Genomic DNA, 24,595 nt, shown 5'->3' with positions numbered 1-24,595 from the left:
ACTTTGGTAAAACCATCTTAAACCTAGTGAACATCAATCTCACATAGTGAAATAAAGCAAGAAACATTGGATTACGAATCAATGAAGCTGCACTCTAAGATTTTGCACCAGCTCAAAGGTTCTTGCTTAAAGGCAACCAAGCATCTCTTAACAATGGCCGAGTCTACCCTATCTCTGTTACTAAAGTAGCCAAAGATCTGCAATAGGATTTGTGTTTGGCAACCCTCAAAAGTGCTTCTCAGAAGCATTTTTCCGCAAAACGAGACAAACTCTTTCACATATTTACTTCGTAAATCGTAAAAGCACTTCTAAAACCATGGTTTGGTTTCCATCCAAACACTCCCTAAATACTTGATCAAGCTATAAGACATAGCTGCCAAAGAAACCAAAAGGGACTCATGACCGACAACAGCTCTCTGATAATCTCAACTAACAACTTGATCACCATATGACAACTCTGAGAAAAAGATGCCCAAAAGGTTTACGACGTGCTTGGACTAGAAGTGACAAATGGTGGCTTCTATTTCATCCAGCTCTAGCAAATCTAAGTCCGGGTAAAAGTCATTTAGTATAATGTGATTTGTGTTAGGATTGATTATAGTTAAGAAAATCAGTTTGATAAGTTAAAACTTGTTTGGATAATAAAATTTAGAATTTTAAATGTAAAATAACTAAAGAAATATATAAGTTTTATTATATATATTGATATGGTTATTTAACTGAATCAGATTTGAGCATTGTTAGTTTAATTGGAGGTGTGCGTATTATATTATATAATCTGATAACTTTAGAAAATATAAAAATTACAATTACTAAAATGAAAAGAGTTAATGAATTATCGGGAAAAAATTGTAAATACTAATAAACGCTTAATTAAATTTTTTTTTTTCCTTCTCAAGGGACTTTCGCAAACATTGAACTATTGGGTCCTTAGAGTAATCTTATAATTCCTTTTACTAAATCAAGTGGAGCCCACATTTTAAAAGACTAATTTTCCTTCTTCCCTTTCCATTGTCATTTTCTCCTCTACTGTAGCAACATGACTTCTTTTTTTTTGCAGCTATTCTTTAATTAGAAGCAACCCTGTTCAAAATATTATCAGTACTAAATATGAACATCTCTCCCAACAAAAATTCTAGCTTTGGGCCATGAGCCCTTCCAACAAAACGTAATCCAAAGAACATGGTGGAGTTTTTTTGTTTTTTAACATGACTTTTTCTTTCCACAACTTGACTCTTCTCCTGTTCACCACTATTCCAAACACACGTTCCATGTGAACTCCATTCTAAGTTTTTGCTATATATCTAGAAACTTTCCACAACTTGAACATTTTAGTCTATGGGTGAAGCTGAGAACTGACGGTTTATTTACAGAAAGCCAAGTACTCTGCTTAATTAAGTACTGGAATGCTTCCATTGAACTAGTATAAAATTGAAGGGTTTAATGGTTTTCCATCATTTGCTGAGAAATGTATTCACCAACCACCATAGGTGTTGGAAAAGGCTTTGCACTAGGCATTTCAAAGTTCTTGAGAAGATAAGCAACATACCTTCCCTCACCACATGAACAAGAAAGATTACTGGTGATTCGGCTTGTGAAAAGAAAACAAGTTGTCTCCCTTTGAACTTTAAAACCCCCTTCTTAATGTAGTACACAATCTTTCAAACTAGGTCCTCATGCACGTCCTGGACTATTAATTGCTATGGTTAATTGTGTTCTAATTTTTCGGCCGTGTTCTACTTCGGTAGCACCCGGAGAGGCCCTCAAAACCATATATAATATTCCTTGAAGAAAACTATACGAACAGTCATTATTTATATCAAGCTGCCAAAATTTACTAATTGAGCAAGACTACAACTGGGTGTGTATTAGTTTGATTGTAAAAGCCTTAATTCAGTATCATCCTAAGCGTTGATATGAACCGAATATTCTAAAGTTGTTGCATTAGGACGAGTTGAATTCTATGATTCCTTGAGGTTGGCCGCATAATGAGAAACTTGCTCAGAAAAATTCCATTGTTTGTTCAACTCCATGGACGTTGACTTGGTGATATTATGATTGTAACTTGAAGGAAAGATTGTTATCGGATTTTGATCCTGATTTGAGATTTCAAAATGACTTGCCTCCATGACATAAGGAAGCTTGAAAAATGCAAGAGGCTGAATTACGGGATTTCATCTTGAGCCTTGAGGTGTCAGCTTGGAGTTAAGAAAACCCAAAGCAAGAGGAAAGTCTAAATCGTTAAGAGACAGCAAATAAAGCTAAAAGCTGTTTCAGAAGATTCCCACGAAAACCATAGCAGGACCATAGCTTAACCAGCCATAGCGAGTCCGGCTGCTAATAGATGCCCATATTTCCTTGTCTGCAAGAGTGGTTCGAACCCACCGGAAGAAAAATTCCCACGAACCTAAAACCAATCTGAATATACTCAAGACAATAAAAGTTTGGTGATCTACTTGAACTATTAAGCATGGAAGAGCAAAAGCCCGAGGTGTTGGAAGACTCCACAAGTTTGATCAAACCATAATAAATCTGTTAGTTCAATAAATAATAAGAGAAAATCTACTCTTAAATCTGAAAATACAAAAGTGTAACTGTTTATTTCTCAAAATCAAGTCTAAAGATGCATTCAAATTCAACTAAAAAGCATTTAATACAACTTAGAGACTCAAAACATTAAATACTAATTTAAAAGAAATTAAAAAACTTAATGAAAACTCAAAAGTCAAATATCCTACCTAATTACTAATTTTGGCTCAAATATATTTAATAAAATATGATTAGCATATTAACCTCAAAATGTGATTATTTATTCCCAAATGAGTCTTTCCATATATAGCACTTAGTCCAAGCCCAAAATATGATCAAATTGCTCAACTTTCAGGTCAAGTTATATTGATGACACCCTCAATTTTTTTTTATGTGGATTTGTTGATCCAATTGTCATTTACTTTGTCAAAGTCTCTTAAATTAGCCCATTTAATACTTTCTTAATTCTCTTGCTTCTTGTTCTTGTGATTGGTCCATTTTGAGGGCTGAATTGACGTCGAAGAAACAACTTGCTGGTTCACATCAAAGACTGACCACACTTGCCACCACAATCATTTTGAAAAAATTTGATTTTACTTTCAAATTGAGTTTCTGCAAACTGTATTTATTTTTTATTTTTTTTTCTGCTGCAGGTTTCCGCAAACTGTTTGACGTGATTCAACGCAACTTAGTGCTTCAATGTTGTGCTGTGAATAATAGGCCCATGTGTTCTATTGATGGAGATTAGAGGAGCATGGTGTGATTAAGATCAAACATCAAAGGAAAGACAAGGAGCCCAACATTTTAAAAGATCCATTACAAGCTATTGAAGGCTCAATAACAAGAGCAAGAATCAAAGTTATGAATGAGACATTGAATTGTCTAATAAAAAAACTAAAAGAGTTAGAACATATTTCGTTGGAAGAAGCGCATTTTAATGAGCCTAAAAAAAAAATCCAAAAATAGTGGTCACATTGTTAGAAGCCCAACAAAATGATGTACATGGCCCATGTGGAGTTAAAATTGAAAAATTCACTTAAAATACCATATAACAAGCATGTGCCTTAGACAAGGATAATAAGTAACGTCTAAGAATATTCAAGAAGGATTAAGAAGGCATTATTATGAATTAATTAATATTTAAATTCATTTCAGGAAAAAAAATTTCTTTATTTACTTTGAATAATGCCTTTTGGTCAACGATTGTTTTAGAAGATCATAATCTGATCTAATTTTCTATTCTCAAATAATAGATTTGTTCTTGAAGGTTAAATCATTTCTTTTTATCTTTATCTAATAAATAGTGCCTCCCATAGTCAAATAATCATTAATGAGACATTATTCCTAACATTTAGGTTTTAATATGCTAGTTCTAGAGTGTTTTATGGTTGCCTATGTATAAGCTACAATTTTTGTATGAATCAAAATTGAATTTATTTCTTTCTATGTGAGCTTTGCTTGCATCCTCATATTCTCATGAGACTACTCGATAGTATCAAGAGAATGTCGACCTTATGGTGTTTTCATAACTAGAATTGTAAGAGATATATTCTCTTAAGGTCTTACCTAGATCAACCGTCTATTTGCTACTTGATTTTAGCCAATCTGTACAGTCCCCTCATGTCAATGGAAAACTTGGATCCATATGTGAGTGAAGGCAACTTAATTCTTCATTATAGTGTTTTGAATAATGGGCCCATCTGTTGTTCTCCTGTATCCATCAAGGAACAAATGGAAAACTTGGATCCATATGTGAAAACAACTAGTGATATATGGTCGTCAAATCAAATATCTGTGTGGCTTAAATGCATGTGAGTGGAACAATTTAAAACGTAACGAGTGTGATTTTTCAAATTGAGAAAATACAGAATTCAGGTTCTTAGTATCAAATTTCACTCTATCATCCTTGATTACTTGATTTAACAGTCAGTGAGAACGGTGGCTTAGCTTACAATGCCATTCTTCTTTGGTAGAAATAAAGCCACTGGAATTACTACTAGAAAACTGTTGGGGATGATGATTATGACGATGAACTAAGCCTAACAGAAGATAAGATGGAGAGCAGTGCAAGTGAAAAATGGCTGCACCACAAGGCTTTGCATCTTCTTCTAGCTAAAAAACTGCGACTCCAGCATTTAGATCAGTCTTCATATTAGCACAGAACACAAATCCAATAGTTTCATCCTCAATCATTTGAAGATATGATCTATAGATGATCTAGTAGATATTGTTCACCAAATAAAAGTCCATTTTACAATAAAGGGTGCCAAAGTACTCGTTTCAAAAGTGCTGATTAACTATATGTTGAACGAACACTTTGGCTATCATTGAACATTTGAACCAAACCAAGAAGTCATACTATTTACACACATTGAACCAGACTAAGAAGTTATATTCTTATGTAACATCGTATCACATACTAAAATACTCCCTCATGACTTCAAGAACTCGGTTTGCAACTTCTGGACCAAACAGCCTTGGGAAGCTCGAGCCTAGATCAATTTCAATAGTTTTGCTTCTCATAATCCCATCCCTTTTCTTCAGCTCAGCTCTTTCTGCCTCTCCTACTTCTCTCTTGCCACACGCACAATGGTCCAACCATATCCCCAACACTTGCTTTGAAACGGGATCCAAATGGTCTCTAATGATCTCCTCCATGCGTTCTTCTCCGCCATCAGCCAGTGTCCCAATTGTAACCATGATAGCTGTAGGAGAGGAAGCGGCCCGGATATAAAGTGAGGAAGATATGTAAGGCTTCACCTCAGGGATTTTCTCAATAGCTTGCCTGTGTTTGTCCAGCTGAGTATCTTCATAGAACGTTTTGAGGTCGTCTGGCCAAAGCACAAGATCTTTGCGAGGAGTCAGATCAAGAATGAGGACCAGCATTGTTGGACTACTCCGAATAAGTTCAATCACAAAGTTTGGTGAGTCGTTTGTGAGATTGAGATAAGCTGAAAGACTTGTTATATCCAAGGATCCTCCTGTTGGTAGTTCAGAGTGTACCCAACTTCCCAATACAAAATCAACCTGAGAATTAACGCAGAAATACCCCCAAATTCAGAATATAACAGGGAAAACACTTGATTAAAGTGCTAAGAGAGTGGTGCCATAAAAACATGTCAATGGAACATATTGTTTGTGGAGGAAACTGCATCAAATGGCTTTAGAAATAACTACTTCTGTATGGAAATTCAAGATTTTAGAGTAATCAACTACTCATGTACGCACAGGTTCAGGCCCATCAGTTCAAAGATTCGAGAAGTTCAAGCCATTTTTTCAGGTACAATTCATGAGGTTACTCTCAACATATACAGTGATCTTTCTCATGCAAGATGGAATATCAAATGATTGCTGATAAAATCTTTTGACTACAAATCTAAAACAAGTTCTGCCATAACCTCTGAGCTGTTTGGGAGGGTGAAGTGCATCCCAATGTCAAACCCAAAAGCATAAGCTTTCACGCAAATTCAGTTTTAAAGACAAATTTGATGGTATACAGTAGAAAGTGAAATTACAGGGGAGTTACTCTGGCCGGATCGAATTTGCAGTGAAGCTTGGGCAGTACCTGTCTGGTTCTGGTAGTACTGAACGTCCGGCGGCAGCGTACAAGGAAGAAGCTGCGAATTGAATCGATTTTCGACTGCTGAAACGAGATCGAGCATGAGGTTCTTGTGGGAAGTAGAAACGAAGGGGAAGTCCAGGAACTTCCTTCGCCCTTCATCGTGGGTCGCCATGGCAGTGGCAGAGCAAGAGAGGGATAAAGAAATGGAAACTGAGGTCCTTGAAGGAGAAGAAGAAGAAGCTGAAGAAAGAAGAACCCTAACAGAGGAGGCGGAGGAAGAGGAGGAAGAAGAAGAAGATAAGACGGAGAACGATGAATGTGAAAAATGGCAGCGCCACATGGCTCTGTTCAACCGTACGTCGCCCGCACGGAACAAGCAACGTCGCTCTTCAGCCACGTTATAAGTCTCCAATGTGTCGGCGAATGAGTTTGAGGCCAGACCTGAACCGTTGGATGAAAAAATTGATGTTTCAGATTTAATATTATGGATTAATAATAGAGAAAATTAGGAACAAATCGCTCGTTACAAATTTAAAATGATTTCTAAGATAATTGACAAGAGAAGATTAGTTACACATAAAGAAAAATAAGTTGCATAAAGAGAAGATGGTTTGTACAAAATTCTTTGGATATAAGAGATTAGTTTGCACTTAAAGAAGATGATTTCCAAATAAAAGAATTTCATTTATACAAAAGAAAATGGAGTTGTACATCACATAAAGGAAGATTATTGTATACAAGAAAAATTAAATTGTGCACAAGGAAATTAAGTTGCCAATAATAAAAATTAAGTTGCATAAATTCTTTAGATCCCATTTTCCAATTAAATTTTCAATGAAAGATTTATCCCAAATTTTCCCTTAATACTATTGTTACTTCTAATAGGTATCAAATTTTTTTTTATCCTTGTAATTTCATATTGTTGATTTTTTTGGATTGAAAAAAGTTGTTGGTTTTAGTTTCTATAATTCTATAATTTTGTGGTCTGAATTGAACAAATAACCTTATATTTTTACCGAGTTTTGATTTTACTATCTATATTTAAACTCAAAATAAAAATTGAATCAAATTATAAGAATTAGAAATTATATTAATCTTAATATTATTTTATTTGGGTTTAGGTACATTCAACGGCTTGCAATATTTTTCCTAAGTATATCTAATATCATAAAATATTCTATGATGCATTTAGTATTCTAAAATATTATTTTAGATATGTTCAGCATTCAAAAATACATTTTAATGCATCAAGCACTCAATTTTTTTTTTTCCAAATGCTTCTACCACCATAAATTATTTTTGGTGTACCTGACGCCCTACATTGTTATTTGTAAGGATAAAATTGCACTAAAACTCGTTAAAATAATAATTTTAAATATGTACCGTTTAAATCATATTTGGACATTCAGGCCACAAAAAAAAAAATCATATTTGGGCAAATTAGATTTTATAATGGTGCCTCTCAAAAGGTTATGAGTATCAAAACCCAACCTATCTTGCACAGTTGCACTGCGTGGAACATGTAGTGCCTAGAAACTAATAATGATAGCAGTAGTAATAAAGATTAAAAGATATTTTCGTCCTTAAAATATTCTTTGATGAGCAATTGGTGTGCTATGTAATATTCTGTAACCAAAAAAAAAAGTTATAATATTCTCTTCAAACTAAGGGATATTGAAATTGTCTATTGACTGTTAAAAAATTTGACCAACGTTCACTCCAAAAAAAAAAAAATTGACTAACGCATAGTGTTTGTGTAAAAATACATTTGCATTAAAATGGTTGGCAAAAGAAACAATTCATTAAAATGCATTTTTGTCTCAAAATTGAAGTATTTGTGAAGAAATAACAGGTGCCTCTTAGTTGTCAAAATTGTTACATTGCCACCTCTAAACTAATTAAAGAATATTAACGTTAATCATTAATTCCAAAGGGCAAAAAATCTAACTGATGTTATAACACATGGCATGTTTTCGTTGAAAACTCTTGTTTTTTTAAAATTAAAAAAAAGCTATTGGAGTCGGGTTTCAGGAACTTGTCAAGGTCAAATATGCTTTTAAGTAACTTTAGTCAAAACATGTAATTTTTTAAAAAACATATAGTTTCATATTTAGAGTGTTAACTAAAGAGAAAATTGTAAATAAAAACCTCTTAATATATAAAATTATGATTTAGAACCCTCAATTTAAAAAATTGTGAATAAAGACCTGGTCTCATATTATAAATATGAAATATTAGTGAAATGTCTGAAATACCCCTCAGTTAAATTGTGATTTGATCTACTGAAGTTGTCATTCGATAAAATGAACTTGTCATTTCTTATAGTCAACTTGTTATTTGGCATACCCTCAGCTAAGTTGTGATTTGGTTTACTGAAGTTATCATTCGCTAAAATGAACTTGTCATTTCCTATAGTCAACTTGTCATTTAGCTGATACGCATTTTAGATATTTTACCAAAATTTCATATTTGCAATATGAGACGGGGTCTTTATTTGTTATTTTCTAAATTAAGGGTTCCAAATCACAATTTCACATATTAAGAGGTCTTTATTTGCCTTTTTTTTTAAAAATAAATCCCTTCCCATTGTAGGTTTATATTGCCAAACCTAATGACCTGAATTATTATTTATTGAGTAGTGGGTACATCCCAAAAAATATTTTTACACAAGATTCTTTTTATATATTTATTTTGTATAGTATAAAATACTTATTTTTTTAGTACATACTAAGTACTTATTTAAATTAGCCAATTTAAATTTTTTTGGGATGATATATTTAAATTGGCTAATTCAAATGGTTTAGTCATGCATCAAGATTAGCTACAATAGCGCGATAACTTGGGCTTGCCCAAGCTGCAACCAGTAATCCAGCATGACAGTGTGTTTGGGTAATTGGGCCACGGGGTTTGTTTCATTGGTTCACATCCTCCATCAATTTTGCATTGGGTAGATAAATCATAAAATTGTACTATACTAACAGGAGTTAGTTCCCACAAAAAAAAGCTAATTTTTTTAAACTAATATTTAAATGTTTATTAGGAGGGATGCTCATCTTTAATACTTGATACTATCTCTAAGTGAATTGCCGCCAAAATACTTATGTGTAAGTGGAAAAAAACATAATATGAATTTAACGTGTCAGCTACTCCCACTGTCCTTTAATTTTCTTTCTTTTGTTTTTTTTTTCACTTCCCAAATGTCTTTTTATGTATCTTTGCCCGTAAAATATCAAAATGTCACTCGTGGTATGTAGAATTTAATAATCAAAAGAAACAAGGGTTTTAACATTGGAAAAATGGGAAAAGAAACTAAGGGCCAGCTAATAGCTTGACATATCAAATCTCCCTTAATATAAGAGTTAGATAACTAATTTACGAATATTAAAAAAACTAATTAGATCAGTTATTTGTGATAAATATTTATTCACTTTTTTAAACCATCATTTTTAATTACGTGCATTAAAATGACTTTTTGGTGTGAACCTTCTTAATGTGTACAATTAATAAGAATACTTTGTAAGAAAAAATCATCAATTTGAAAAAAAAAAGATTGAAATATCATATTTAATACCAAATCTATTTGTTAATAATTAACTAGCTCTTATGTTAAAAACTTAAGTTACGAGGTAATAGGATACTAAAAGAGCACCAAACATCCAGCGTACAGTAAAATGGATGGGTTTTGTTGTGAGTTAAAATAGGCAATAAGGTAAATTACATATATCTAGCATGATTAGGAATCTCACCGTCCCATCCGAGATTGGACTGTCACCTCTTTGACCACATCTCTGGAGAGGTGAATACATGTACCAATTTTGCTCATCATAGGGCAAATTACGATAACTTCAATATTATCCTCTCTAAGGTACATGGCTTTTGTTTCCCCTCTGATACTATTCTGATTATTAATAGAAGATTTTGTTTAATATTTAATTTAGTATTGAATATAATATCAAAATCTACTTTATCTTTTATATTTATCATTTTTTTAAAATAGTTCTTATAGTAGTTGTATACTTGTATATATTAATTCTAATTAGTATACATGATTAGTAAGAATATTTTAGATAAAACAACACATATTTATTATAAATAACTAATTTAACTAATTTCTTAATATATTTAAATTAACTAACTAACTTTTATATTAATTACCGGAAGTGGGTATATAGTATAACTTAAATGTGTGTTCATAGGAGGGAGCGTCAGCTGCCCCTTGGGTACTACGCCCTCCTTCCCCTTAATTTTGGGGTTCTTTCCAAATATATTTTGTGATTCTTTTTTATCTTTAAGTTCTACATAAAATGAGCAACATTTTGGTATCTTATTTGCAAAAAATGGTTTAGTTGTCAATTTTTTTAATGATTTTTTTAAAGATTTGGCACTCCAAGTTAAAAAGAAATTGAACCATTTGAAGTACTAAATCTTTAAAAAATTATAAAAAATGGAAAATGAAACGATTTTTATAAATAATATATTAAAATGTTACTCATTTTATAAAAAAATCTAATGATAAAAAAATCCTAAAAAAAAATTTAGAAAGAGTCCCAAAATTAAGGAGAAGCCGGGGCAGCATCCAAACGGCAGCTGGGGTGTTCATGCTCCCACGGTTTGTACCATGAGTCCATGATTCTGTTATTCCAACATAAATAAATGAATTACAAATATCATACCTACCTAGACTTTTTAAAAGAAGGGGGAAGAAAAAGAAAGACACAAAGAAACACGTCAAAATACATGAAATTAGCGATGAAAGTTTATCCCATCACAAATATTTGAAATTTATTTCATTTATAATTAATTTTATCTTAAAAATAATATTTTTATAAAGACAAAAATTATAATAAAACATATAATATAAATATTAGTTATATCAATTATAAATAAACTTTTCAATAAAATAAGGAAATTAATAAAAATATTTAATAATAGTAGTAATGTTTAAGAATACTTAATATATAAGATGTAAGTAATGAATTAAATCATATGTTAAATTATATAAATTTATTTGGATCTTTGTGTAGCTTAGTATTTGATATATATATATATATATATATAATATTTCACAATAAAAGTTAGTCAATTCATTCTAAATTAATGACAAAAGGATATATAAAGAAAACGTTCACAATTTCTAATCATAAAATAGCCATATTTGTTGTCGATCACTAATCAACAAATGGTGGTCCTTGCCACTTATCTATAGCGCGCAGTTTGGACCACTCTCTTATCACTTACCTCAACCATACATGTAGATACATACAAATATATGATGTTTTCACCAAATTTGTCTGTGTTGTCAACGTTTCATGCTTATTTAGATTAATATTAGTAAAAGTAATTTTTATCTGAACTGACTTTTACAAATTAAAGTTAAACTAAAAATTAATTAGTATAGTATGATTTTTATTTTGATATATTCTGATCAAAAAATAAGTTTAAGAAAAACTTGTTTAGATGATATATTGATCAGTTTTAGAAACAAAAACAAAAAGTTCAAATCAGACGAAAAATCAAAGACCGAAGATCAGAAAGGAAAAAAAAAAAGGTTATTTCAACTTCAAAATAGTTTTTAGACAAAAAGTTAGATGCCCCTAAAACCATGCAAAATATTAATTTTTTCATCTACCTTGTTTTTTTTTAATTAATCCCAACGAACTTTTCTAACTTCCTAATGCTATGCATGTCATTGTAATTATTTACTTTTTATCCTATTATTGTCCTTCATCTTTCTACACAGATTGACCCGTTCCTACAAGCATCCATGGTGCACATATTGCTGCATTAGAGGAGTTACAATTTTATGGTAGTCAATATAAAATATAAAACTTAATTACATAAAACCTCACTATCCCTTTCAGGTTTTGTCCAATTTTTTAAGTTTTTAAACATTCTCCTCATATTTTACCACATTTATCTAAGAAATAAATTTGACAATATTATCTATTACTCTCTTTGCTCCTAAAGTTTTTTTCTACCTTTTTCTTTGTCCTAAATATATAAAACCTTATACAAAGTATGGTATAATATCTATTATTTCTTGTGTCAGGATATAATATTTATTCGTAATCGTAATTACCAAATACATCCCTGTTCAGTTTACGTAAAAGTAGGAGAGGTAATAAAGTAGAGAGAATTATAATTAGATCCTAATGAAGGAAAATAATCACAAAACAAGTTCAAGAGGTTGTCATTCTTTACTCTAGTAAGGCTGTTATTGGAACTTGTTAGTAATTATTTTCTTTCTTTGAAACTTAATTGTAATTCTCCCAATAAAGTATACCTATCATCATACCTTTTTCAATAAAATTGAATGGGATTATGTTGGTAAAAGTAGTATATTTTTTGAAAAAAAAAATGAAGGTTATTAATTGTCCTTCTTAACTTACGATATTAGCTAAAAATGTTATATTTAAGATGAAAATAAAGGAGTACAATCAAAAGAGAAGACAGTATTCACGCGATATGTTCATCATCATTCATCCACCATAAGGCACCTAATCAAGTACATAGACAAAACTTATTATTAATTAACTCAAGATGAAGATGATGATGAAGATGCTTAGAATATGATTTTTAACACAAAACCATTCACAACATTTAATAAAACATTTATAATTCATTCAAATAACAACACCCTTTTCTGTTTTGTTATTAACTAAATAATGACTTTGCATCCCCGTCTCTCCCTTTAGGTTTGTTTGGTATGAGGCAAATAGAGAGGAGGAGAGGGGAGGGAAAATTTTTTAATTAATTTTGTTTTACTCTTTTATCTTACATTTTTTTTATCAAAATTTCATAGTCCCTCTTATCAGCCAAAAAAAAAATATATAACCCCACTTCTTCAGTTTTTTGAAACACACTCGTTAAACTTTTTTCTCCTCTTCATTTCCCTCCATTTCCCTTGTACAAAACACACCCTCAATGAACTATACCAATCAAAGAATAATTTTGAAAGAGCTATAATTTTTTCGTATTTAACTAAATTTAAGTAATTTTTTATCTCACAAAATAATTAAGAAAAATTAATTCGTTATTTCTTATAATTTCATTTGATTTATAGTTTAGTTCCTGTAATTTTGCTTCTTTTCATCAGGTCTTCAAAGCTTTTCTCAATTATATGTATTAATATCTATAATCGTAGTCTGTTAAGTATTACTGATGTAAATGTTGGCTAATGACATGTAACTCACCAGAAAATACAAAATAAAAATAGACCTTTTTTTTAAACATAACATTATGGAATAAGATTTATTCATCGTCGATATACAGATAAAAAAGTTATTACATCCATATATAGTCTATGATTTGGTTGATTTTGATTTTATTGAAATTTATCTGATAAAATTAATCCAGGAGTATACTAAAGTGAGAACCAAATCTTTAATTAACTACTACTTGTTTCTCTTACAAATTAACAAATTATAAATACAGGGACCAAAACTTATATAATTGAAGAAATTATAAGGACCTAATAACTAAAAAAAAGCTTAATTATAAGGATTTAAATAAAAATGACATGGTATTATATTATAAGAACTTGCATGATAATTTTCCAAAAAGAAACTGACATGGCCTTATAACCAAGGCAAATACTCTAAAAAAAAAAAAAAAAACGGGTTAAACGAGCCAATTCATCACCAAATGGATTTGTCCGTTTAACTCGTGAAGTTAACGGTGGAGTTCAAAAAAAGGCATCATTGGATCGCTTTTGAAAAATATATGCTGCGTTACTCTACAATTTTATTAATTAGGGTGCTTATAACTTCTTCAAAAAATAACTTTTGATAAAAAATACTTTAATTGGGTTAAAAATGAGTATCTTTTATTAGCAGCAGAAACAAGTCTCCCTGAAAATCCAATGGAGAAAGAGCAGACTCTTACCAATTGAGATTTTGTTTTTTCATATGAAAATTTAAAGAGCTGGACATTGAATCTCATCATCAACTGCGAATCACGTTATAATCCAAGTTGATAAAATCCTGATCATTATGTTTGTGTATGTCAATTATCCATTTTATGAGCGTCTATTAATGAATCAAAAGACAATGTTAGATGGTAGAGTAATTGATCATCGTCGTAATCGATATATCAGGTTTGATAATTAACATGCCACTAAATATATATATATATATATATATATATATATAGAGATATGATTCAACACGTTTACTTACTAACCAGTGATGGGTGGTTCATTTGAAGAATAAATAGAAAGAAGAAATGTCAAATTTGTTTTCCGCTTTTCGACTAGAAGTGTATGGATCCTTGATAAATTTTACAGCTATTGGAGATATATAGAAGATCTTCCTCCAGGTTTCATGTTTATCCTCTTGGATTCAGAATTTTCAAATTTGAGCTCATCTGTGCCTCAGAGAAAATTGTATTTTTAAGATGGTGTAGATACATGTGTGAGTGACTAAGGGCTTGTTTGGTTTTCTGTTTTGTAAACAATTTTTTGTTTTTAAAAGCAGAAAAACAAAAAAACTTGTGTAGTAATTTGTTTTTAGTTTATTGCTTTAAAAAATAAAAGACAGTAACATGTTTTTAAAAACTAAAAAGCCAAAAAAACTTTTACATATTTTCGTGTTTTTCTTTTTATGTTTTCTATTTTTTGTTTTGAAAAATTGAAAAAATCTTCTTCTATTCTCACTTATTACCCGCTATCTATCACTACCAGTCACAACTACCACTTGTCAAAGTATGGTTTTCTTTTTTTCAAATGTGATTTTTTTCAAAATTACTTTCCAAACAATTTTATAAAATTGTTTTGCGAATAAGAAAAAAAACAAACAAACAAACAGGCCCTAAGTTGCTTCTGTTGGATTAGTGATAAAAACAAACTGAGTCAGCCAGTTAAACTAGTAAATCAATCAACGAATTCCTAGGCCAGTTCGGTTAAGAGTTTTGAATAGATTTACCGGATTAAATTACACACACATGTTTTTTTTCCTTATTTTCATATCGAGCTTGATATAAACGGACGAGTATAGGTCATCATACTCATCTGTTATGGGCCAACAGACGAGTATGAGGTATTATTCTCCTCTGTTCTCAGTTTCAGATGAAAATAGACTTTTTTTGTAGTAGTGTAATCTTAAAAAAATAGAAGAAAATCAAATTTGTGCTTTCGTAACCCTCTTTTATGGGATTATGTGTTTATACATGAATATTTTATTTATTTGTGGATTACTTCTTTTAGAATTATATATAAATATTTCTGCATATTTTCATCAAATATTATTTTAATTGTGATTGGTCTGACCATAGACTAAACCTTGAAACGCTCTTTTGATGGATTCATTAATCCTAATTTATCCATTTTTTAGTAATTTAATTTTTATAAGAAAAAATCATAAGAAGTTAATTACTTTAATTTAATTTTTTATTCTGTATTTCCAAATAAAAAATTACCACTCCAATCCTAATATAAGTCACTTGTAGGAGAAATTTTCGTACTAAATATAAGTCACTTGTAGCATATTTAATGCTTTTTTTTAATTTTACCTTACTTAATTCTCATTTGAAAGAAGAAAAAAGAGAGAGATATGAGAATGATTTATAAGTATGGAGAAATAAAAAAAAATTAAAAAAATTGACAATTGAATACTCCTTTGGTCCTATTTATAGGGCAGAGAGAAGAATTTTTTTGGTCCTATTTATAAGTCACTTCATTAAATTTTCAGTGTAAATATACTATCTTATCCTTCATTTATTATACTGTAGGTAGTTATTTCTTTTGAAATATATATATATATTAAATATGGGTAAAGTTGAAAACTTATTACGTCTTGATAGAGAGTTAATGTATTTTAAGATTTTTTTTGGTTTGTGTGAAATATGTTGAAAGTGCTTTATAAATATGATCAGAGGAGTATATTCTTAGCATGCCAAATTATGTTACAAGATAAGTTGTTTTGGAGACAATGAGTAATTCCTATATTTATGCGTCTTTGAATCATTAAACGCTTGTAAGTGGTGATGAATGATATTAGAAACCTGTAATTAAAAGTATGTCGTTGAAACTTTTGGTGACCCACATGATGCTCATTATTCACTTTTATTCGAGCCATTAAATGCCTTTTTCTTTTCTGTTTTATTTGGCCAACCATTAAGTTCCTTTTCTACGACATGTCTCTCATTAAATTTGGGAAATTTATAAGAAAAAACGTAAACCAATAATTAAGAGTAAATAAGAATTTTTTGAAATTTTTTTAAAAGAAATACTGAGGTTAAAAATACAAATTATCAAAAACTTCCATAACAATTAAATACTGATATTTAATGATGAATTCCACCGCAGGAAAATGATAATACTTATACCATTGAGTTGTTATTGAGAGTTTTTAGGAGTTTATAATAATTTTCCCAAAACTTAATTAGGTTATATTGACAATGGAATAATATCGATTACACACATTTCCTTAGCCAATGACATTGAATAATGCCGAAACTCCGGGATTCAGATGCTCAAAGGATTCTATTACGGCATTAATTACTATTATTACTATTATTATACCTAAACAATGATAAGAAAAATTTTGAAGTTTGAACCGTCTATTTTTTGTATTTTATTCTTTAAAAACAAAATACAAAAGAATTACAGTAAATAATAAGAAAATTTAAACCGTCTATTGCACAGGACTACTACAGCCAACTACAGCTGTCATTCTACAGGCAATATTTCCCATCATTTTTGTCAGTTTGTGCATATTCCTAGATTGCGGATCTACTGTTGGAAGCTCCTGTTTTCGCTGTCTACTGAGCCTTGCAAAAAGACCAAAAAGAAATAATTAATATTATTTGCAGATTAAATCCACAACCAAAAAAAAAAAGAAGGAGAAAATTAAATCTGTTAGTTAAAATTTACAGATGGTTTCTTAGTTGTAAATTGTAATTGTAATTTATAGATAAATTAAACTGGTTTTTTCCAATGAATGATACCAAAAGTCGGGGACGATTCATAATTTGAACAAATAACTATCACCTAACAATATGACATGTTTTTACTATAATCAGAATACCAACTATTAATAATGAAAAATTCGTTATTTAGAAAAGGATTTATTATTATTATTTTTAAAATATCGCCACATATATATATACACACACAGAGGCACACATAATATGATAATGTCACATTTCTTGAGTGGGAAACAAAAACAAAGGAAAGCTTAGCGCCATCGACGCCCCACCGCAATGGCCGGAGGAGTTGCTGTCAATGGAAACGATCAGCCAAACCCAGACAAGCCATCCAAACTCGACATCCTAGGTATCACAAACTCTCTCTCTCTCTCTCTCCCTCTCCCTCTCTCTCTCTCTCTATATATATTATATCCCTCCCGGTTTCATCATTATCTGAAGAAAGCCCTTGGCTTTCTTTCTCCTTCTTTCTTCTGGTCATTATGTTTGACTCCAATGAAACAACGAGATTATTAAGTAAGGCGATGATGAACAAATTTGTGCGGCTATATCAGTATCAATATAATGGGGTCAACTCATTGGAGAAAACTACATACTATATTTCTATATTTGTCTCACTGGCGATTTAAAAACCTAAACCATTGTTGGTTGTTATTGATATGAAGATGATGGGGGCGGCGGCGGTGGCGGTGGAGAAGAAGGAGAGATAAACGACAACCCCATCGAGCAAGTGAGGCTGACGGTTCCAATCACCGACGACGCAAGCCAACAGGCGTTAACGTTTCGAACATGGGTGCTAGGTTTAATGTCGTGCGTAATCCTGGCGTTCGTGAACCAGTTCTTCAGTTACAGGACGAACCAGCTCACGATTACCTCTGTGTCGGCTCAGATTGTGAGTCTTCCGCTGGGGAAGCTCATGGCGGCGACGCTGCCCAGAAAGAAGATAGGGGTCCCACTGACGAACTGGTCGTTTTCTCTGAACCCAGGGCCTTTTACTCTGAAAGAACACGTGCTCATCACCATCTTTGCCAGCTCTGGTTCAAGTGGGGTTTACGCCATTAGCATTATTACCATTGTTAAAGCTTTTTATCATCGCAGTATCCATCCCTTGGCTGCCTATTTGCTCGCAATAACTACCCAGGTATGATTTTTTCTTTTGGCATTTAAATTTGGCAAACCTCTTATATAATCACTTAATTAAAAAAGCTTCTTTGTGTTTTAGGGGACAAAATCAGTCGAATAAGTTAATTCAAACACTCTAAATTGTGTTCTTGAGTGTGTGTCTCTGTGTGTGTGTTGTTTTTTTTTTTTTGGGTATATGTGGAGTATAGAAGATTATGTATGTTCTTAGGAATCTGAGGAGATTCATGGGTGAAAATGGTATCTGCAAAAATTGATGACGACACGACAATTAGGGTATTGATTGCATGATGGAATTATAGGGAAAGATTTTCGTTTTAGAAGTCGTAATTATTTCCAAAAACAATTTTCCGAAAGGTTTTATCAGATTTTATTTTTGGAAAATTAGTGTTATGCTTTCGTGAAATTCGATGGTTTGAAAATTATAATTTTCTGGTTTATAGCGTTTAGTCATTGTTCATTCAATGGTTTTATGTAATACACGATTGCGTTCTAATTTTTTTATTGTATAAGCTACGAATATCCGGATATTTTTAAACTTTAAAAACATTATAATAGAGGTTAATTTTCATAATAATTCAAACAAACACTTCATGTGACCTTCTTTAAGGGAAAACTAAAAAGAAGCGAGAATTGTCGAAAATTCTCTCGTTGCAATATCTATTATAGTTAAAGTTGCATACAAATATTATGGAAAAGGATTTGCGCTCGTTAAACTTATATTTCACTTTATCCTTAAATTTTTGAGAGCTCATTTAAAATTTTTTATAATCAACTTCTTAATTATGATTTATAATCAACTTCTTAATTTTCAAATATAGAAGTTTGTAAAGTCCAAGAAGCTGTTTGGATGAAAACCAAATCATGATTTTAGAAGTATTTTTAAGGTATACAAAGTAAATATATGAAGAAGTCTGTCTCGTTTTGTGAAAAAATGCTTTTTAAAAACATTTTTCTAGCTTCCCAAACACTCCCCAAATATTTGGTCACCTAGACGTTATGAGGTTGATCTTGGTCTGATATTACAACCTCATATGAAATCCCTCAAGAGAGGAAAACAAAATGACACGAGGATGCGTATATGGATGCGTGAACCGCTGAGGCAAAAGACAAGGCATGTCATGTGCGTCTTAAAAGAAGTGCGGCTTTGCTTTTATTTTTCTCGCAACTTGCTTCATATCATACCGTCCCCATAAATAATATCCACATGATACTTCTGATTTCTTGTGAATTGTTAAAAAGAAAAGAAATAAGCATACATGAAAAGATTTTTACAGGCTGCCAATATTTCAGTTTTATTTATATTGTGTCTGTGATGTTTTTTTTGGGGGGGGGGGGAGGACAGATGATAGGATATGGATGGGCTGGAGTGTTTAGGAAGTTCCTTGTTGACTCTCCTTACATGTGGTGGCCAGCAAATCTTGTTCAGGTCTCTCTATTCAGGTATTTATGATTTCAATGAATATATTAAAGTAAAAAAAAAAAATTGTTCAATGCCTTTTTTTCTGTTCTCCTTGCACTTGAAGTAATTGTTTGTTGGTGATCTCCTTTGTTTATCAGTTTAGATAAATTCAATAAAAATATTATTAGTATTATAATATCATAAGTTTTGGTAACCCTATCTAGGAGTGGGGGCAGACTTAAATACAAATGAGTTAATACTACCTTCAGTGATAAATAGTAATAATATAAGAACTAATTAGATATTTAATTTTAGCCTTAAATATAAGACTTTAATCCAGTTTGTGTCTCATATTTATTCATTTTCATCTAAAATATCTATGATGATAGTATATGTTTAAGGTTTTCATTTAAATGTGCGTGATTAAGAGGTTATTTAAAAAAAATATTCATTTATTATAAATGACTAATTTAACTAATTTTATTAATATTGACAAATTAGTTATCAAATTTTTATATTAAAGATTGGAGGTTTTTTTTTGTCCAATCAAGTTACGACTAGATGATTTTAAAATATTAATGATATTGATAATAAGAATTTGTTATAGAATAAAAAAAATTAAAATAGGTCCACTTGTCTTTGGTTCGAAACCAGAACCTTATGTATATAAAGTTAAATATACAAGTTTTTGTCATGTACACTTTGTTCTTTAACATGATAGCTATTTATTAACTTTGACAGATTAAGAAAATGAGATCAAGTAGTTAACAACAAATGTGATTTGATCTCCTCAATATAATTCCGTGTAACATTAAATTATATATCAATTCATAACTTAGATAAATTAGTTTGAAAAAAGAATAATAATTAAGTGACAAAGTGGAATGAGATATTAATTTAATACCAAACCCAATCTATAACATTACGTAGTATAATTTTATATTAGTATGTTGGTAAATATTCACAAAAATGAATTTATTTTCTTTATAGATAATATTAAATAATAAATAATTCAATATTTTTGTTTCCTTTTTGTTTGTTTTCTATTTATTGACATGAGAACTGATGTTATCTAGATGTATGATTTTTGAACAAATATATGACATCTATGATCCATAACAAGTTACGCTCTCACTTTCAACATCTTCCAAAGCATAAGTTTATGATCTTGTTTATGCCACAAACTCAATTAATTGTCATTCATTTGCAAGCTTTTCCTTTAAACTCAGTCTCTTTTGTTTTTAATTCATATATTGTTAACATTTTAGGGCCTTCCATGAGAAAGAAAGGAGGCCAAGGGGTGGGACCACAAGACTTCAATTCTTCTCCTTGGTCTTTGCAACAAGCTTCGCCTATTACATAATCCCCGGCTACTTCTTCCCATCAATCTCAGCCATATCCTTCGTTTGTTTGATCTGGAAGAACTCCGTAACCGCCCAGCAGATCGGCTCCGGCATGTCCGGCCTCGGCATTGGCTCCTTCGGCCTCGACTGGAACACGGTGGCCGGTTTCTTGGGCAGTCCCTTGGCTAACCCAGGCTTCGTCATAGTCAACGTCCTCGTAGGGTTTGGCTTGTTCCTCTACGTCGTCATCCCCATTGCTTATTGGTCCAATTCTTTTGAAGCCAAGAAGTTTCCTCTCTTTAGCTCTCACACCTTTGATTCCACTGGTGCAAAGTACAATGTCACAAGGGTTTTGAATCAAGCTAACTTTGACATTGACATGGACCAATATAACAGTTATAGCAAACTCTATTTAAGTGTCTTATTTGCCTTTAACTATGGCCTCAGCTTCGCAACTCTCACTGCAACTATTTCACATGTTTGCCTCTTTCATGGAAAGTAAGTTCTCCTAAGTTGCCACACCAACCATTTATGTTTGGTTTCACTTTGGAAATTACTAAAAACATGTTTGTTTTGTGTGTTGAAAGGACTATATATCAGATGTGGAAGAAGACGACAGATCAGTTAAAAGGTCATTTTGCAGATGTGCACACAAGGATTATGAAGAAGAACTACGAACAAGTTCCAGATTGGTGGTTTGTTTCTATTTTGGTTATAATGGGTGGTCTAGCCTTATTTGCTTGTCAAGGATTTGGAGGTCAGCTTCAACTTCCATGGTGGGGAGTCTTATTCTCTTTCGCAATTGCATTTGTATTCACTTTGCCTATTGGGGTCGTCCAAGCCACAACAAATATGGTATGGATTTTCGTTCTAGCTCTGAATCACATTATAACTTCGATTAATTACTATTATTTCTTTCTCTGTGAAATGACTTGCTTTCTTCAATCTCTGTGCAGCAAGTAGGCCTTAACGTCATCACAGAGTTAATCATTGGGTTCATTTACCCTGGAAGACCTCTTGCTAATGTTGCTTTCAAGACCTACGGTTCCGTTAGCATGGCTCAAGCCCTTAGCTTCGTTTCTGATTTCAAATTAGGGCACTACATGAAAATTCCTCCAAAATCTATGTTCATTGTGCAGGTATATCTATCTATCCATCTGTATATGTATATGGATAAATTAATCATTTGCTCCTTAGTTACAACTTAGTTCCCGAGTTTTGACTCAATACAACTCAGTTTTCAATTCCTGTATTATTGACTCGTTGAAGTTTAATCTATGAACTTTGACTTAATAAGACTCATCGGTCCCTGAAGTTTTAACCATTCAAAATATGGGTCTCGATATTTTTTAAACTAAAATTACCAAAACTAGAGTTATTTTTATTTCAATGTTCTCAGTGGCTAAATATAGGTATTGAATTGCATGAGTTTTAAATGAGTGAAAACTATACACAGCGATAGAGTTATGTCAAGATAAATTTAAGAATCGAGTTACAATTGAAGCAAAATTATAAGGACTAAATGATTCATTATCCATATATATATATATATTCTCATTCTTCACAATGGATCCTCACCCTATACCTGAGGTTATTATGGTTTATTTATTCGCAGTTGGCTGGAACCATAGTTGCTTCTATAGTGTATTTCGGCACAGCATGGTGGCTTCTAACAACAGTAGAAAACATCTGTGACCCTAGTCTATTATCAGAAGGAAGTCCCTGGACATGCCCAGACGACGATGTGTTCTACAACGCATCGATCATTTGGGGAGTGATAGGACCAAAAAGAATGTTCACAAAAGAAGGAAACTACCCACAAATGAACTGTTTCTTCCTCATCGGTCTTCTTGCTCCTGTCCCAGTTTGGATTCTCTCACGCAAGTTCCCAAACCAGAAATGGATTCCTCTCATAAACATGCCCATCATTTTCAGCGGAGCAGGAGGCTTACTTCCAGCAAAATCAGTGAACTATATAATGTGGGCAATCGTTGGCATTTTCTTCAACTTTTATGTGTATGGTAGGTTTAAGGGGTGGTGGGCCAGGCATACTTATATTTTATCTGCTGGTCTTGATGCTGGTGTTGCTTTTACTGGTGTTCTTCTGTTTTTTACGCTGCAAAGCTATGATGTTATAGGTCCCACTTGGTGGGGCCTACAAGCTGATGATCACTGTAGCTTGGCCAAGTGCCCCACAGCACCAGGTGTTAAGGCTCCAGGGTGCCCTACTTTTTAAGTGTTAATGTCAAATTATAGGACTCCTGGACCAAAATACTGCATCATTGATTTGTAAATGTATATATGTACGTACCGCAGATAGTACTTTCAATTTTAAGGATTTGGTTGGCAAATATATATAGAGATCAGATTATGGTTTAGGTAGATTTGAAACAACCAAGGCCTCATTTGGGATGACAATTGTCAACAGTCACATTTCACATAATACGAGACAAAACTTTTTTCATATACTAATTTTATATTTTATAAATCATGATTGAAAAGCTGTTTATAAGACATTTTATACGGGCCTTAAATCCTATAAGAGCCCTAAATCCTATAATAAAGTTCTCAACAATATAATTTGAACATATTCAAAGTTTCAACCTAGAAAGAAGAAAATCTCAACTAGCATGAGCGGATAGTTGGCCTTGAGATCATTGAACTTTTTCAACAAAGATATGTGCTGGTTCAACGTATATATGGTAGGCTACCATTACTAGATGAAAGAGAATGTTTGTAAATCAAAACAGATTCCTTTACACATTTACTTAATATACTGTAAAATTATTTCTAAAATTATTATTTGGTTTCCGTATAAAAACCACGTAGATTTGGAATACAGGATAACCATGGAGGGTGGGTGGAGCAAGCTAAATCAGCCCACCTCCTAATAGGTTGGTGAAAGTCCAGCCTGGCCCACTGTAAACAGGGTAACAGACTAATTTGCCAATCCACTTTCACGCACGTGCAGGGGGACAAAATTTTCAATTCTTTTTTCTGATTTTTAATTTGAATTACAAATTTTTACAGGTTAAATTTAAGTTTTCTTGCTTTCATGAACTTATACGATTGAGTTGGTCCCACCTTGCAAATATAGTAATATAATCTATATTATATAATTATTTAAAAAATAAAACAAATATCATAGGGTTAAGGTGCGCCTAACAAGTATTTAAATTGATGTAATCTCATTCAAACTGTCAATTGGAAAAACGTCAGTTACTTTTTATTTACAGCTGGAATTTTCAAGGTGCCACGTATCCCCCGGTATCCGGCCACTCCACCATCGCCGTAACCCAGCACAGAACGTCTCCATTGAAACCCCTCTCCACTTATTCTCCATTTAATTAGGACGCAGCATTTAGGATGAAAAACAACTGGGGCAATTTTCTCTTTTGAATCTAGAGTCGTGCATTGCAAATTCATTTCAATCTCCCGTATTTCTCCAGGTGAGCGGGAAATTCATAGTTTTGCCTCCGAAAACCTTCGCAGGTCGTGCGTGGGAAGAAATTGTCAAAAGAAGAAGGGCGTTCGCTGGTTCTCACTCGTACTCGTTGGCTGCTTTCTTCACTGGGCATATACCTCTGTTTTATACGTCGCACTTGGAGCTAGACACGCTGCAGCAACCCCAGCAGATTGGTTCTAAGCAGGGGTTGGCTGCTACGTTGTTAATTATAAATTTTGCAGTGTATGAAA

At 32.1% G+C, this 24,595-nt stretch overlaps 2 protein-coding genes across 2 annotated transcripts; one reads left to right on the top strand and one right to left on the bottom strand.

The window, feature by feature from the left end:
* Positions 1-4,706: 4,706 nt before the first annotated feature.
* On the bottom strand, positions 4,707-6,452 carry LOC114712513 (red chlorophyll catabolite reductase, chloroplastic). Its single transcript, XM_028897058.1, has 2 exons — positions 6,045-6,452; positions 4,707-5,556 (listed from the first exon to the last, which is right to left on the bottom strand). Exons 1-2 carry the CDS (start codon positions 6,429-6,431, stop codon positions 4,942-4,944), a joined length of 1,002 nt encoding a protein of 333 aa, XP_028752891.1. The 5' UTR covers positions 6,432-6,452; the 3' UTR covers positions 4,707-4,941.
* Positions 6,453-17,279: 10,827 nt separating this feature from the next.
* On the top strand, positions 17,280-23,210 carry LOC114712523 (oligopeptide transporter 1). The gene is made up of 7 exons (XM_028897077.1): positions 17,280-17,363; positions 17,680-18,155; positions 19,500-19,597; positions 20,825-21,397; positions 21,487-21,754; positions 21,856-22,038; positions 22,515-23,210. The coding sequence occupies exons 1-7, from the start codon at positions 17,291-17,293 to the stop codon at positions 23,133-23,135; spliced, it is 2,292 nt and encodes a 763-aa protein (XP_028752910.1). The 5' UTR covers positions 17,280-17,290; the 3' UTR covers positions 23,136-23,210.
* Positions 23,211-24,595: the final 1,385 nt, after the last annotated feature.

The sequence above is a fragment of the Neltuma alba genome, unplaced genomic scaffold (assembly GCF_004799145.2).
Source record: "Neltuma alba isolate B1F8T4 unplaced genomic scaffold, ASM479914v2 tig00011367_pilon, whole genome shotgun sequence".
Taxonomy (NCBI): domain Eukaryota; kingdom Viridiplantae; phylum Streptophyta; class Magnoliopsida; order Fabales; family Fabaceae; genus Neltuma; species Neltuma alba.
Note: the sequence above shows the minus strand (reverse complement) of the source record. Positions and strands in the feature narration are given on the sequence as shown.